This window comes from Pleurodeles waltl, chromosome 5, assembly GCF_031143425.1.
Source record: "Pleurodeles waltl isolate 20211129_DDA chromosome 5, aPleWal1.hap1.20221129, whole genome shotgun sequence".
NCBI lineage: Eukaryota > Metazoa > Chordata > Amphibia > Caudata > Salamandridae > Pleurodeles > Pleurodeles waltl.
The window spans coordinates 154296042-154310969 of record NC_090444.1 but is presented as its reverse complement, the minus strand read 5'-3'; the positions used below and the strand labels follow the sequence as shown (position 1 = coordinate 154310969).

General features: G+C 43.1%; 1 protein-coding gene across 1 annotated transcript in view; it reads left to right on the top strand.

The window, feature by feature from the left end:
• The window catches only part of LOC138295492 (calpain-2 catalytic subunit-like), a 196360-nt gene that overhangs the window by 157623 nt on the left and 23809 nt on the right, over positions 1 to 14928 (top strand). Inside the window, exons 16-18 of the mRNA XM_069233832.1 lie at positions 172 to 236; positions 4870 to 4938; positions 6581 to 6659. Coding sequence (XP_069089933.1) covers positions 172 to 236; positions 4870 to 4938; positions 6581 to 6659 — 213 coding nt within the window. The remainder of the gene's footprint in view (positions 1 to 171; positions 237 to 4869; positions 4939 to 6580; positions 6660 to 14928) is intronic.

The window sequence follows — 14928 nt, the reverse complement described above, 5'->3', positions numbered from 1 at the left end:
AAACCCTCTGGCAATAAAGATAAGGCAGCTGGTGCCATCAGAATGCCATTAAAGACAATTTTGAATGTAGGAAAATGAGAGAAAATAATTTGTGTTAAATGTACGTTTTATTTCAAAATAACAGTACCATCTTAACAATAAAAAATAATTTGCCAATAATCTTTCTTTCAGGTCCAGACATTAAATCGGACGGCTTCAGCATTGAAACCTGTAAAACCATAGTTGATCTTCTTGATGTATCCTTTAAATGCATACATTTGTTTACATCTAAGCCTATGAGAAGCAAAATATCAAGGTGTAGTGAAACTTCAACATCTCCTTCATACACTGTAGCAGCGGTAGTCAAATTATTTTTGTCATGCAATACAGCTTGCATCACTTGGTGCCACAAAACACTCTCTCAAGATCTTTCTCCATCAGATTCGATTCTTGCATGTTTTGTTGGCATTTGAATGCTTATTTTCACTTGAACTTCACTCTTGCTTTGAGCGAATGAAATGTCTGGGGTAAAAACTCAGGAACCACCATATTAGCAAGACGCACATTTCTCGATGCAGCCAGTCACAGGAGATTTGGACTACGTTAGAAATTATGGACTTCTTGTAATCAGGGCCTAAGTACAACCAGTGTGTTTAACTTTTCATTTGGAGGATAGGACTAGGCTTTCTGGCAGTAAAATGGTAAGGAATTTTGCAAACAATGGAGAGTCCTCTGAATTTAGGAACACTTGAATTGCTAAAGATTATGGGTTGAAAGCGCAAAGTGCAAAAGCCTTATTGCACTACCAGGACACAGTTGAGTGAAAACAAACTTTTGTGGTCTTACTGGGTCTGAAGACAACAAGAAATGTCTGGGAGAAACCTCTCAGCATTGGAGTATTTAAGCATATGATCGAGACAAAAACTGGTACTTTATAGTACTGCCAAGACACTTCGGCTTTGGGATCGGCCTGGTGCCCAACTGTCCAGTGGCAGTTAATATCTGCTGCTGGTGGCCTTTGGCCATATGCAGAAAGGGTGGGCTCCAAGGCCTGGCCTAAACCAGGCCCTGCACTCAGCCCCCCTTCAGCAACAAAGCCCTGCTTAACACAGCCAAAAGATAGGTGTGACCACAGTTCTCAGCCCAACTGCATGGGAGCCTCCCCAGCTGTGCTCATTGAGTGATCTTTTCCTATTTTGCATCATTATTATTTTTCCCTTTTTATTTTTATTAGTAATTCATTTATGTGTACTCAAAATGGTGCCTTATTCAAGATGTCATAAACAAAAATAAATTCAGTTAAAACAATCAAATACAAGTGACAGAGATAGCAATTTTAAATGGTAGTGATTAAAAAAAATGATAACCCTTTAAAGCCTACTTAACAAAATGCTTATTACCTCTAAAACTACTGATGGAGTTTACACTAAACCAATGAAAGCACACTTTGAGTAAAGTTCTATTTTCATGCCAAGTATCGCACAAATCTGGTAATTGGTTTTTACTGAAGTTGCAAGCAAAATTTCCTGTGAGAGTCAAAATTGGAAAACACACCTTTCTCGCCCTCACTCCCCGCACCTTTTAACTTTTTCCCCCTGCAAGCCTGCATGGAGCAGCATAAAAATAGGTGTGTTGGACCTTAACTGAATACACTAAGTGAATGTCAAATTTGGTGAATAGTTGTCTGCAAAGTTATAAGCGAATCAAAAAATGTCTCTTCAATAGAAAGCTGTCATCCGTAACTACAGTAACCATATAATGCCATAATAATTGGGCCATTTGTGCTTGAACAGAGAACAATAAATATTATTGTTTAATTTAAATACAGTTCTCCAGGAGAGGCTCTCAAACTCAAATATGTCTTATTTTAATAACAATAACAGGGCCCCTTATATTTAAAGTACACATCTATGCCCATTAGTCTATGGTTCACTCTTGCTTAAAAAAATAAAAACATGGAGATGGTCTGCATAGTATTTCTTCTCTTAAGTGTCTTGCACTTCAGATGCACATCAGTGCTAATAAGTCAGTGCTGATTTCTTAGAATAATTATATAGAGGTTGTGGGAATAATGACCCAAGTCCACTTTCAACAAAAAGCACAGATGTATGTGCACTTTACAGGTTAATAGTTTTACTTCTTTTTTTGATGTCACTGTTAGACCTGGCATCCTTGGAGTGGTTTCCTCTGTCTTTTTTCCTCTGCTTCCTGTATTTTTGACTGTGTGCTGAATTTTGTTTTTGCTGCTTTTGGTACTTTGCTGACCAGTGGTAAGTGCAAGTGCTCACTATCTAAATTGCGATTATGATTGGTTATCCCTGATTGGCGTATTTGATTCACTAGTAAGTCCGTAGTAGAGTGTAGAGGTGCACAAGGCCTGTAAATCAAATGCTACTAGTGGGCCTGCAGCACTGTTTGTGCCACCCACATGAGTAGCCCTGTAAACCAGTCTCAGACCTGCTATTGCAGTATCTGTGTGTGCAGTCTTGCACTGCCAATTCAACCTAGCAAGTATACCCACTTTCCAGGGCAAAGCCTTCCCTTTTACTACATGTAGGGCAAGCCCTAAAGTATGCCCAACGTATCCCCATGGGCAGGGTGCATTGTATTTAGAAGGTAGAACACGTACTGATGTGTTTTACATGTCCTGATAATGAAATACTGTCAAATTTGGTTTTCACTATTGCAAGGCATATCTCTCCTATAGGTTAACATGGGGATTGTCTTGAAATATCTCTTAAGTGTAGTTTCCCATTGAGAGCAGCTAGAAATGTGGAGCTTGGGGTCTCTAAACTCACCATTTAAAAATACATAATTTGGTAAAGTTGGTTTTTAGATTGTCTGTTTGAAAATGCCACTTTTAGAAAGTGGGCATTTTCTTGCTTAACCATTCTGTGCCTCTGCTTGGTTGCTGAATCTACGCCTGGGTCAGACTGACAGTTGGGCTGTTTGTGAATTCACTCTAGACAGTGACACAAAGGGAGCTGAGGTGTGTCCTGCATAGCCTGGTGAGTCTTCCTGGGCTAGATTGGGAGGGAGGAGCTGGCACCTGCACTTGGAAGGGCTATGCCTGACCTCGTACAATACAGTCTACAAACCCCTAGAGTGTGGCTGGGACAAGGCAAGGAAGAGGAAGGGTCTTGTGCACTACAAAGACGTTCCTTTGAAGTTTGCCTACTTCAAAGGCAGAAATGAGTATAAGTATTGGCCTGCTGACCACACAATTTTAGAACACTTCTAGATCAAGAGAAACCTCTACCAAGGAGAAGAGCTGAATAGCTGTGAGGAGGTGTACTGCCCCTTTGCTGTGTGTGCTTGGCTGGCCTGCAGTTGCTGCTTCTGCCTTAGAGAGGACAAAGACTGGACCCTGTTGTGTATCCTGCTTATGAAGTTTCTCCAAGGGCTGGGACTGAGCTTGTTTCCTATTAGGAAGTCTCAGGGACATCGAAGACTTAATCTGCCAGGAATGGAAGGAGAAGCTGGTCAAACCTGAGTGAAAATCCATGCACCGGAGCCGAGCAGAAGAACAATCAATGCAGCACCCGCCTCACAGCTGTAAAATAGACAGCGCCTGCCTCATAGTTGCAGAAATCTACTCATCGCCAACTCAGTGCAAATTCATTGTTGTGCATCTGGATTTTACATGCATCGCCCCTGGGCACCAAAACTTAAACATCACCGCAAGGACCCGACGTATCCCTTACCTGTTGAGGAAAGAATCAAAGCATGGCCTCACTTGCAAATAAGGAATCGACTCACCGATTGCATTTTTGATGCACCCTCGCCACTGTGGCTTTATTTTTGATGTATTTCAGGTACTTTGTGCTAAAACAACACATCCATAGATTTCAATTGACTCTTTTTACTTTTAAAATGTATATCTCTTTTTGTGTATGTTGTATTTTTGTTGTTTTGGTTTTGTTTGATTTAGATAAATATTGGCTACTTTTCTAAACTGGTGTGGAGTTTTTTTGTTGTGTTTTCACTGTGTTGCTGTATGCGTGTGTGTGCAAATACTTTGCACATTGCCTCTGAGATAAGCCTGACTGCTTGTGCCAAGCTACCAAGGGGGTGAACAAGGATTATCTGAGCTGTGTATCTCCCTTACCCTGACTAGAGAGAGGGTTCCTACTTGGACAGGGTGTAAGCTGACTGCCAACTAGAGACCCCATTTCTAACAGTCACTGCCTCTCTTTTCCTTTGCACCTATTTCTTTGATTATGTACCTATTGGCAAGGACCAATTACTATTGTCACCTCAAACAGTAACTTGGCTTAAATAGAACTGCCTCCTTTGTGATCAGGTATATAAGGCATGCCAAAAAGTCCTCGGTGCACCCTTGGTGTCAGGAAGCCCTATTTCATGAGTGACCCCATTAAACATACAGTTTTTTAGCCAAAAGCACTTGCTTTAAGGACACTGGATATTAATTGCAAGGCAAAGTATTATCTGTTTAAAAGTTGACAGTGTCTCACACCTGGTATAGAGGCAGATGGTAACTATGCCTTTTGGGCCTGTATAACTGTCTTATGGTTAAAAAAAAGTTTGGACTTGGAAGAGTGATGCCTGCATGGTATGAGCCGACACAGGACAACACAAATTGGTATTAGTGCACATGTATCGTGTACCACGCTGGGGGACCACTATAGTTGCTGGACCAGAAGAGCAGTGAGGTTCATTATATATATTTCTATAACTGCCATCCCCATCTCCCAATGAGTGCACCAAACTGTCTGAAACATTCTCTGAACTTGATAAAGCTTCCAAACCTTAGTCCCTAACCCCAGGCAATAAGTGAAGCCATCACAGTTTCTTCTGTAACAAATAGGTTGACAATAATGTTTTTTGTTTCACTTTCATGTGGTTTTCTTTTAACAATAACACTTACAGACAGATGGTTCTGGCAAGCTAGGGATAAAGGAGTTCTACATACTATGGTCTAAAATTCAAAAATATCAGGTAAGAGAAGACGCAAATGGTAATTTATACTCATGTTGATCTTTTTATTTCTAGATTATCACTATTGTCCTAACACTATTTGATTCATCCAGCTATATCTCCCAAAGTATTAAAGCAATAGGACAATGGTATCGGCTAACGAGAAATGTTTCCTTTACTGTTTAAATGAGTTACAAAGACACAAAAAAATCACATTTTCCGAGAATATTAGCCTCCGCCAACATAAGTATCACAAAGAAAAAACCTTAGCAAAAAGTAATTGTAACTGCCTTTCCTTGTCAATTCACTGGCTAGGCAGGTCAAAAGTTGAGAATTGTATTCTGTCTCCTTCAAAAAAGGACATAGGCCCTCATTACAACTTTGGCGGTCTTACAAAAAGACCGCTGAAGCTGCAGACGCCACTATACCGCCAGTGCTGGCGGTATTTGTGGCTTCCTATTATGACATTTCCGCTGGGCCAGCGGATGGAAACCGTGTTTCCGTCTGCTGGCCCAGCGGAAAAGCCCATCAACATTGCCGCCAGCTCATAATAGAGCCGGCGGCAATGTTGATGTGCTGCAGCACCCGTCGCACATTTCACTGCCCGAAATTCGGGCAGTGAAATGCGCAATGGGGCTGTGTCTGTGGGCCCCTGCACTGCCCATGCCAGCATGGGCAGTGCAGGGGCGCCCACGGTGCACCCCTAGTCCCCCAGCCTTTCCATGGCAGTGTTTACCACCATGGACAGGCTGGCGGTTGGGGATTATAACCACCTGGCGGAAGCCAGGCGGTCAGTTGCAGGGGGCCGGTGGTATGGCCGTGGCTGATGCGCCACAGTCATAATACACTGGCGGTACACCGCCAGCCTATTGGCAGTGTTACCGCCGGCTGCCAGGGTCGTAATGAGGCCCATAGTCTCTAATGATAAATGTCATGAACCCCATTCACAATCAATATGGTCCTCACTCATGTATTACATGCTTTACATTCATTACCAGCATGGACCCCATTCTTAAAATTACATGGACCTCACATCTTTCAGGGTTAAGCTCATCTGTTCAAAATCTTTCCATGTCTCTGCCCATGTACAAATCTCTTACGTTAAACAAAAAATGCTAAATCTAATTATTGAGATCACTACCACAGCCTGCATACCTTTGATCCATATTGAAATTAAACCTTTTCCTGAAGGTAATTAATGTTACACTTTTCCCTCTACTGACCTAAATATACTATAATGTTTAAGCACCTTTCAATGAAAGGCTTTGCCATTCAAAGAACAGCATTGCTCAAAGATGTTTCTCAATTCCATTACCTTATCGTCCTTTTCAGAACCTTCTTTGTGATGTAATCCACTTTCATTAAGGACTCTTTCAGTGTACACCATTACTGGCACTTCCTAGCACACCCACTGCCATCTGCATGCTATCATTTTACTTCCACTATTTGATAAAAAAAGTATGTGTTTTGTTTCTCAGTTGTTCAACACTTCTCTGTAACATAAAATAGATTTCAAGTAATATTCTATGATAGATAGTTTGATTGTTTTGTAATATACTAACATTAAAATGACCTATGGAAATAAGCATATTGTGGGGATTTGAAGCATGCAAAAAAGATTAGAATTTACCCATGCCAATACTTTATCTTTTTGTGTTTGTAGAAAATTTACAAGAACATTGATACTGACCGTTCAGGTACCATGAATGCTTACGAGATGAGGAGAGCATTAGAAGAAGCAGGTAAAGTAGGCACAACTTGAACTTATTTAGGAAACAAATTCTAAATCTTTTTCACTGTGTCTTTGACAGTAGAGCCTTCATTCTAATGTCAGCTTTTACAGATTGTTAGTATTAGAAGATGTAGTTTTGGTACTTTGTTTGCTTCCATCAGAACCCTGCAGGAAAATAAATCCTAAACCAAATTGTAGAGAAAGAACTTTCAAGTACTGTGTTTGTACAGCATTAATAACATAAACCACCATCATGGCCTCACAGTTTTATGTGAAGGTAAGGAGCCTTGACATAAGCACACCCACCAAATGTTACCAGTCCCACTTGGTTGTTCAATAGAAATATTTTCTGAAAGGAAACTGGATGTATATTGGCTAATATATTTTAATATTAATATGTTTTTAATTTCATTTGAACAAACTTTTATAAATGGATTAGATTATTGGCACAATACTTTGTGGTTATGTTGCACTATGCCAGAATGCTAGAGTGTGAGCCTAGCTATAAGGCATTGGATTGCAAATACAAGAGGTGGAGTCACTTCCATAGCTGTATGGTGTGTGGGTAAGGGGTTTAAAGGTGTTAACATCCTTTAGCTGAGCTGCCACAGTATCCACATTTAGATATTGACTGAGGCAGGCCAATCATGTTCTTGAAGCACCTTTTTATCAGATCAACTTTACACAGTGTAAGCTGATAAGTCTTAACTCCACTAGACGTTTGACACTAGAATCCGCATTCACAATTCAAAACTCTTAAGAGAAAAATAATTTAAGGCCCAAACCGAGCTTGATATAAAAAGATTGAAACTGCTCACTGCCAAAAGCTTAGGTAATAAAGTTCTTGAAAGCATAATTAAGATAGGTTTATTTATTTTTTTAATAAAAAATGGGTGGACTTCCAAAGCATCGAAAATAGTCTAGCTGGTATAAATCATCCTTTAGCTGCTAAACTTAAAATATGTTGAAAGCAAAATGCCTGTTAATTAATATCTCTTGTAAAGTTGCACTGGGAATAAGAACTCAAGATGTTCAAGTGGTTTCCTTATCCTCAATTTTAATTCCCAAAGGGCTATATCTTAATCATATAATCATAGATTAAACACTCCATACTTACTGAAAACAGGACATATATATTACCCCTCTGCTCTTCTTAAACTTTGCCAATCCATGTTTCACCCTTCCATCGGTTGACCGTAGGCTTTTTCAAGGCTGTAGTAATTTGCCTTAGATGTACAATTGATGCAAGGAAAAAGCCTGTAGATTCTAGGAAGTCATACTGTGGTCTGAAAGGTGATTGTTCTGCACTCTGTATCCTTGTCCATGATAAATGAAATAGAATAAAACAAGTATAACCTTTCTTTATGACCCGAATCTAGAAGCTATATTAATAGACTGTGAAAATGGTAGACGTAGCAAAGGGTGCCACAAGAAGTGTCTGTAAAATGGTCTACATGTCAACTAGAAGGCATCATCACATCAGGGTCCTTGCTCAGGGAGACGTCGGCCAGTCCTCAATTTGATTTGTGAATACTTTTCTCTGACTCCTGTGGCAGGCAGGGTAGAGAGCCCAATTGGGTAATGTTTCTACACACACTGGTATCCCTTGGATAACAAGTTTACTCCCTTTGTACAGTTGAGTCTTCAAGGGAAGTATGCCTTGTCCAGGAGGTGGTAGAGGGGGGTTTGAAACTGGATACCGCATGTCAAGAAATTACAGAGAACTAGCATAATGCCCAGTCAACGCTAAAGTTTTAAAAAACTAAATGTCTTCTTTTTACATTTAAAGAAATACCATTGATAAAAAAAAAAAGAATACATACATTAAAAAGAAAAAGACCCTACTAGCCTCTAGGGATGAGATACAACTCTAAGCACTGTTATGACATTTTCACACTAAGCACTACGAAAACAAATAGCATGGGGTCCTATTAGCAATGTTAATCTATGGGCATGCTGTTAAATTGCTCAGTGTTGTACTTCAAAACTGGGCCGGACATCTAGTGGCTATTAATGAATGGGTCTACACATCACACACTCACCCGACATACAGGCTAGAGAGGGGAGCGACTGAGGGCATGATCACACATGCCTTTTCTGTATGATAGATGGGGTGTCCGACAACAGCTGCCAGAAGCACAGGTAACATTGGAGGCATGCACCAAGGCACCAAGCATATTGGTTAGGCCCATAGGGTGACTCGAGAGGCCCCATTCTGGGAAGGGGGGCAATGCTGCAGGAACTGGAAAAGCTGAAAGGCTTTGCGGCCTGGGACATGATTGGAATCTCTAAGGTTGGGAACCTAATGCCTTTCACATCACTTCATAGAGAATACCAGTTGCATCCAAATCAGTACCTGCAGAACGAACAATTGAGGCATGCCTGGCCGGCAGAGAAGCTGGGTGAGGTTGAGATCCCTGACTACGCACCCTTGGAAGGGAGGTTACTTATGGAGGAACTTGGGAGAGGGGCTGTTAACCTCACCTACAAAACACATAATAACAACATGCCAGTCACCATCACTAAGCTTCGTGGGTGGCGAATGCGAGACACAGGCAAGATGGATGACAGACTAGGAGGCGGCCCTAATGCACCCGCAGGAGGTGGCTATTAAATATAGGTTGAGGCTGATACAGCTTATGATATTACACTGGATTTATTATAACAGTGTAAGACTTAATCTAATGGGGAGAGCAGCATTCCCAGAATGTGTGAGGTGTAAGGGGGAAAGCGGGACCTTTCTTCACACGTTGTTGATGTGCCCACCAATTCGGGTATACTGGGACAATATAATATGCAAACTATGCAACATGCTAGAGTTGGATATCCCACTAGAGCCAAAATACTTTCTGCGGGGTATACTAAATGATGTGGATGTCCCCCAGGCAAAGCTCCTTTTCAGCAGTCTTGGATCGGTGGTGACAAAGAAGGATATTGCTAGACACTGGTGGAGGGGGGGGGGGCACCAGAGGTTCCCAATTTGAGAGAATGGAGGAAGGGGATGGACATGTATATGGATACAGCAGAAGTCACATATACAAGCAGAAGGTGTCCTCAAACATTTTACTAAGTCTGGGGTCCATGGAGACAATACTGCAGGCTGGACCTTCTTGCAGAGGGAGATGGAACCTGACTGTCCCCAATTAGTTGTGAGTGCTATCGTGCTATTTGCTGTTATTATGGGGATGTCAGAAAAATGGTCTTGTATCTACGAATGGGGTTGCTGCACTGATTCCCACCTGCTGATGTTTGGGATTGTTCAGGATGTATGTTGGCATCTTGTTGAGTTGTATATGCACAAAAACAAAATACATTTTTTTCAGAAGTTGTAATTCCTGACTCAAAGGTGCAACCTTACTCAGAGGTTTTACTGTATCTTAATTTATAAACTTCAGACAATGAGGCAAAAGTGCCAGACAGGAGTTAGCCTTATTTTTTTTACATCTTCTCATTTTGGGTCAAAGACAGGACTTTCCAGTGGATTCAGGCCAAAGAGTAAGTTTCCAGAGAAATTGTCCCAAAATGCAGCATCTTTAGGGTGAAACAGGGGTCTCATCAAAGTTTAAAATATATCCTGGGTGCCATCCAGTCCACAAGATAGTCTTGATATTCAGATAAAAGGGATCCAGGGATCTCATTAGTCGATTTACACACACAGCACAGTTCATTTTGAAAACAGTTAAGGACTTATCAGCTGCAAATCAATGCAACAGGACTAGATACTATAATAGATCTAGCATCACAGCAGTATCCTTAGGCCCATATCTCTAAACTAACTGGTTGCAGTAACAATTCTCAGTTGTTTTCACACTCATTTGACCAGAGGCTCCGCTGCCGCCGACAGGCACAACTATTTGCAATTAGAATATAGTCTTGCAGTCCCATTGTGGCTGAAAATGGACATGGCAGAGTAGTAGGACTTAGAGAGGCTGTTCAACCCTAGCGGCAACTTGCAGTTAATGGAGCACTGTACCACAGCCTGCGGTGAAGAGAAAAAATATTGTGTCCTCTGGGAGTGAAAGCAGAGAACTACAGACTCTCCTGTGGCCAACGATTTTTCAGAGAAGGTCAGAAACTATGTATTCGCACTACACTGGCAAACCTGGAAAGTGTCTTCGCAGTTCATTGACCTCTGGTTTCTGTCTGCCCTTTTCCTAGTAAATGTAAAGGGCAGATGTACAGGATCAGGGCTGTGTGATTCCCAAAGGATGGGGGCCCTTGAACAAATAAAGAAAACCTTTGCACAACAAAATTCAAAGTCAAAACCATAAAGGTTTATTAGAAAATAGGAATCATTATAAAAGGCAAAAAGTAGTTAATCAGATTCCATTCAGCACCAATAGTGCATAACAATATAGCCAATTGAAAGAGGTCATAACATAAAAGAATTAGCTATCATGAATCTAGTTAGTTCCTGAGAGAGGGGAGCAATAAATATAAATCAGACAACAGTCCATCCGACATAGAGCCCATCCCATATGAAAGGCAGAAAAAGCCTTAGTATAAAGTCAGATAGCAGTCTGCCAGGTATGAGAGCAAGTAAAATTTCTAAGCATAAATGAAATAAGCAAGCAAAAAATCTTGAGAAATTCTCTGGCAAGTCTGGCACACATCACCAGAAAGGGCACATTATGGGGGTCATTACGACCCCGCCGGTCGGTGTAATAGTGGAGGTATTACCACTAACAGGCTGGCGGTACATACCTCCACTATTATGACATTGGCAGTTTGGCTTTAACACACCGACCGCCGCTGGGCTGGAGACTACAGTCTCCAGCCTGGTGGCCATCACTAGGCCGCCTGTGGCATTTTGACCCCATCCACCGCCGTGGTTTCTGTACCGCCATGGAAGCCACGGCGGTAGGCACTATCAATTCCAGGCAATTCCTTCCCTGGCACTAATAGGGGTCTCCTCTGCTCCCTCCCCGTCCCCAAAGTCCTCCCCCGCCCTCCCTTTCCCACCCCCCCACCTTTACACACATACACGCACATACATGCACACCCATACATACACATCCATACATACACACCCACCCACGCATGCATACATTCATACACACTCACAGCAACACTTACGAGCACACATGCAATCACACAACACAACATGCATGTACACACACACCCATTCATGCACACACGCATGCACACATTCAAACAGTCACACACACCCCCACACATGCTCACAACACCCCTCACCCCCTCTCTTGTCGGAGAACAATTATGGCTTGCGCAGCAGCAGACCTTGAATATTGCAACGTAGTATAACATCTTGACATGGTTTCCTCCTCAGGCTCACAAGTAGATACATTATATTCAGTACAAGAAAACAACACCATGAAATGAACCCAAGGAAAAACACTGAAGACAAAAATGCACATAGGAAACTTGTTCACAAAACTTTAAAAGCCACATTTTCTTCCGAAACTTTAAAATGGATATCAGTGCAAGCAGGCAGAGGCCCAATACATTTTATTTGCGGCCTAATTTTTCTAATTTAAACAAATGTAAATAAACATTATTTTCTATTTAATAAAACATTTTATCGTCTCACAGTCATTTTTGGTTCAGTTGTTTTATTTTAGTTGATTTTGGCCAGCAGGACTATTAATCTCTTAATTGGTTCAGCTCCCTGTGAGGGAATCAGCTCCGATCTTCTCCTCTCCTCTGGTAGCACAGCCCCCTTTTCTGTGGGTCACTTCAGCAGGGTTTTGGCAAAGTCTAAGATGTGGTTACAATGCAAGACAGCAAAAGGTAAGGCCTAGTCGGTTCAGCGCCCAGACAAAGTACAACTTCTGGCCAGATGGAGCCGGTGTTTAGACTTACCACTGCACTCTGCACTATCACCCACGCCACTGCCCACATAGGGATTTCCTCTCCTGCAGGGAAGTTGAAGCCCATACTATAAACAATCTGTTCGATGGCATATGTTGCTGCAGATACACATGTTTCGCACAGTCCGCTGCCTGGTGTTGGGCTCGGAGTATTACAAGTTGTTTTTCTTCGAAGAAGTCTTTTTTGGTCACGGGACCGAAGGACTCCTCCCTCTTCGGCTCCATTGCGCATGGGCGTCGACTCCATCTTAGATTGTTTTTTTCCGCTGTCGGGTTCGGACGTATTCCTTTTCGCTCCGTGTTTCGGTTCGGAAAGTTAGTCAGAATCTCTGAAGAAAGCATTGGTATTGTTCCGTTCGGTATCGGGATAGTTAGGTACATCGACACCGATCATCGGAAGACTTTGGGGTAGCTTCGATTCCCCCATCGGGGCCTGGTCGGCCCGACCGCGTGCGACATCGAAGCCGATGGAACGGACCCCGTTTCGTTTCTGCCCAAAATGTCACAGTAAGTATCCTTATACAGATCAGCACTTGGTCTGTAACTTGTGCTTGTCCCCCGAGCACAAGGAGGATACCTGTGAGGCCTGTCGAGCCTTCCGGTCCAGAAAAACACTCCGGGACCGAAGAGCCAGGCGTCTACAAATGGCGTCCACGCCAACAAAACAACGTTTCGACGACGAAGAGGAAACATTCTCGGTTCCGGAATCAGAATCCGGAGACTCCGACGTCGAACAACAGCAACAAACAGTGAGTAAGACGTCGAAAATTAAAACCATCGAGAAGACAAAAGCCCAGGGGACGCCACTGCCAACAGGCCATGGCTCGACCCATAAAACCGGCGACCCGTCGAAGGCGCCGAAAAAGGGCACGCCCATAGCGAAGACACCCGACTCCGGTCGAGGGACCGCCATGGAGCAACCTCGGAGCCGAGATAGCGGCTCCGAGAGGCAAAAACAAGATGCCGGCAACGAAAAACATCGGCACCGAGACACACTGCCGAAAGCCACAAAAATTCTGTCGGTGCCGAAGCCGAAAAAAGATTCTCTCTCGGCGCCGAAAAGTTCCACACCTTCATCCTACACAGAGGAACAAGGAATAAGTGGCCAGATGCACAGATTTGGACAAGAGCTCCAAAGTGTAGAATCAGACTACACACAAAAGAGACTGTACATCCAGCAAGATACAGGGAAGATATCAACCCTTCCCCCAATAATGAGGAAAAGAAGGATCGGACCTCTCAAGGATGACGCACAACCACAAGCCAAAGTGGTTAAAAAAGTCACGCCTCCGCCCTCTCCACCACAACAGGCATCGCCAGCACACACACCGCCACAAATGCACTCACCAGCGCAAACTACCATAAGTCAAGATAATCAGGATCAAGACGCTTGGGACCTATATGACACCCCAGTGCCGGACAATGATCCCGATTCATACCCCACAAAGCCGTCACCGCCAGAGGACAGTACCTCATACTCGCAACTGGTGGCTAGGGCTGCAGAATTCCACAATGTCCAACTGCATTCCGATCCTATAGAGGATGATTTTTTATTTAACACCCTCTCGGCTACACATAGCCAATATCAATGTCTCCCAATGCTACCAGGGATGTTACGGCATGCAAAACAAATTTTTGAAGAGCCCGTAAAATCAAGAGCCATCACCCCAAGGGTGGATAAGAAATACAAACCACCACCCACAGACCCAGTGTTTATTACTTCGCAGTTACCACCTGACTCCGTAGTAGTAGGGGCAGCTCGCAAGAGAGCAAATTCCCATACATCTGGCGACGCCCCACCTCCGGACAAAGAAAGCAGAAAATTTGATGCGGCAGGAAAAAGAGTAGCATCACAGGCAGCCAACCAGTGGCGCATCGCAAATTCTCAAGCGCTGCTGGCCAGATATGACCGCGCACACTGGGATGAGATGCAACTTCTCGTAGACCATCTTCCCCAGGAATACCAAAAAAGGGCGCAGCAAATAGTTGAAGAGGGACAAACGATCTCAAACAATCAAATCCGCTCTTCACTGGTCGCAGCCGATACTGCAGCGAGAACAGTCAACACTGCTGTCACCATAAGGAGACACGCTTGGCTCCGCACTTCAGGCTTCAAACCTGAAATCCAGCAGACTGTCCTTAATATGCCCTTCAACGAGAAACAACTTTTTGGCCCAGAAGTGGACACAGCCATTGAAAAACTTAAAAAGGACACAGACACGGCCAAAGCCATGGGCGCACTCTACTCCCCGCAGAGCAGAGGCTCTTTTAGAAAAACTCCATTTAGAGGGGGGTTTCGTGGCCAACCCACAGACACCACCAGCCAACAAACAAGAACCACACCATATCAGGGTTCATTCCAAAGGGGAGGTTTCAGGGGATATAGAGGGGGTCAATTCCCAAGGAGTAGGGGAAGATTCCAAACTCCAAAAACACCTCCACCTAATC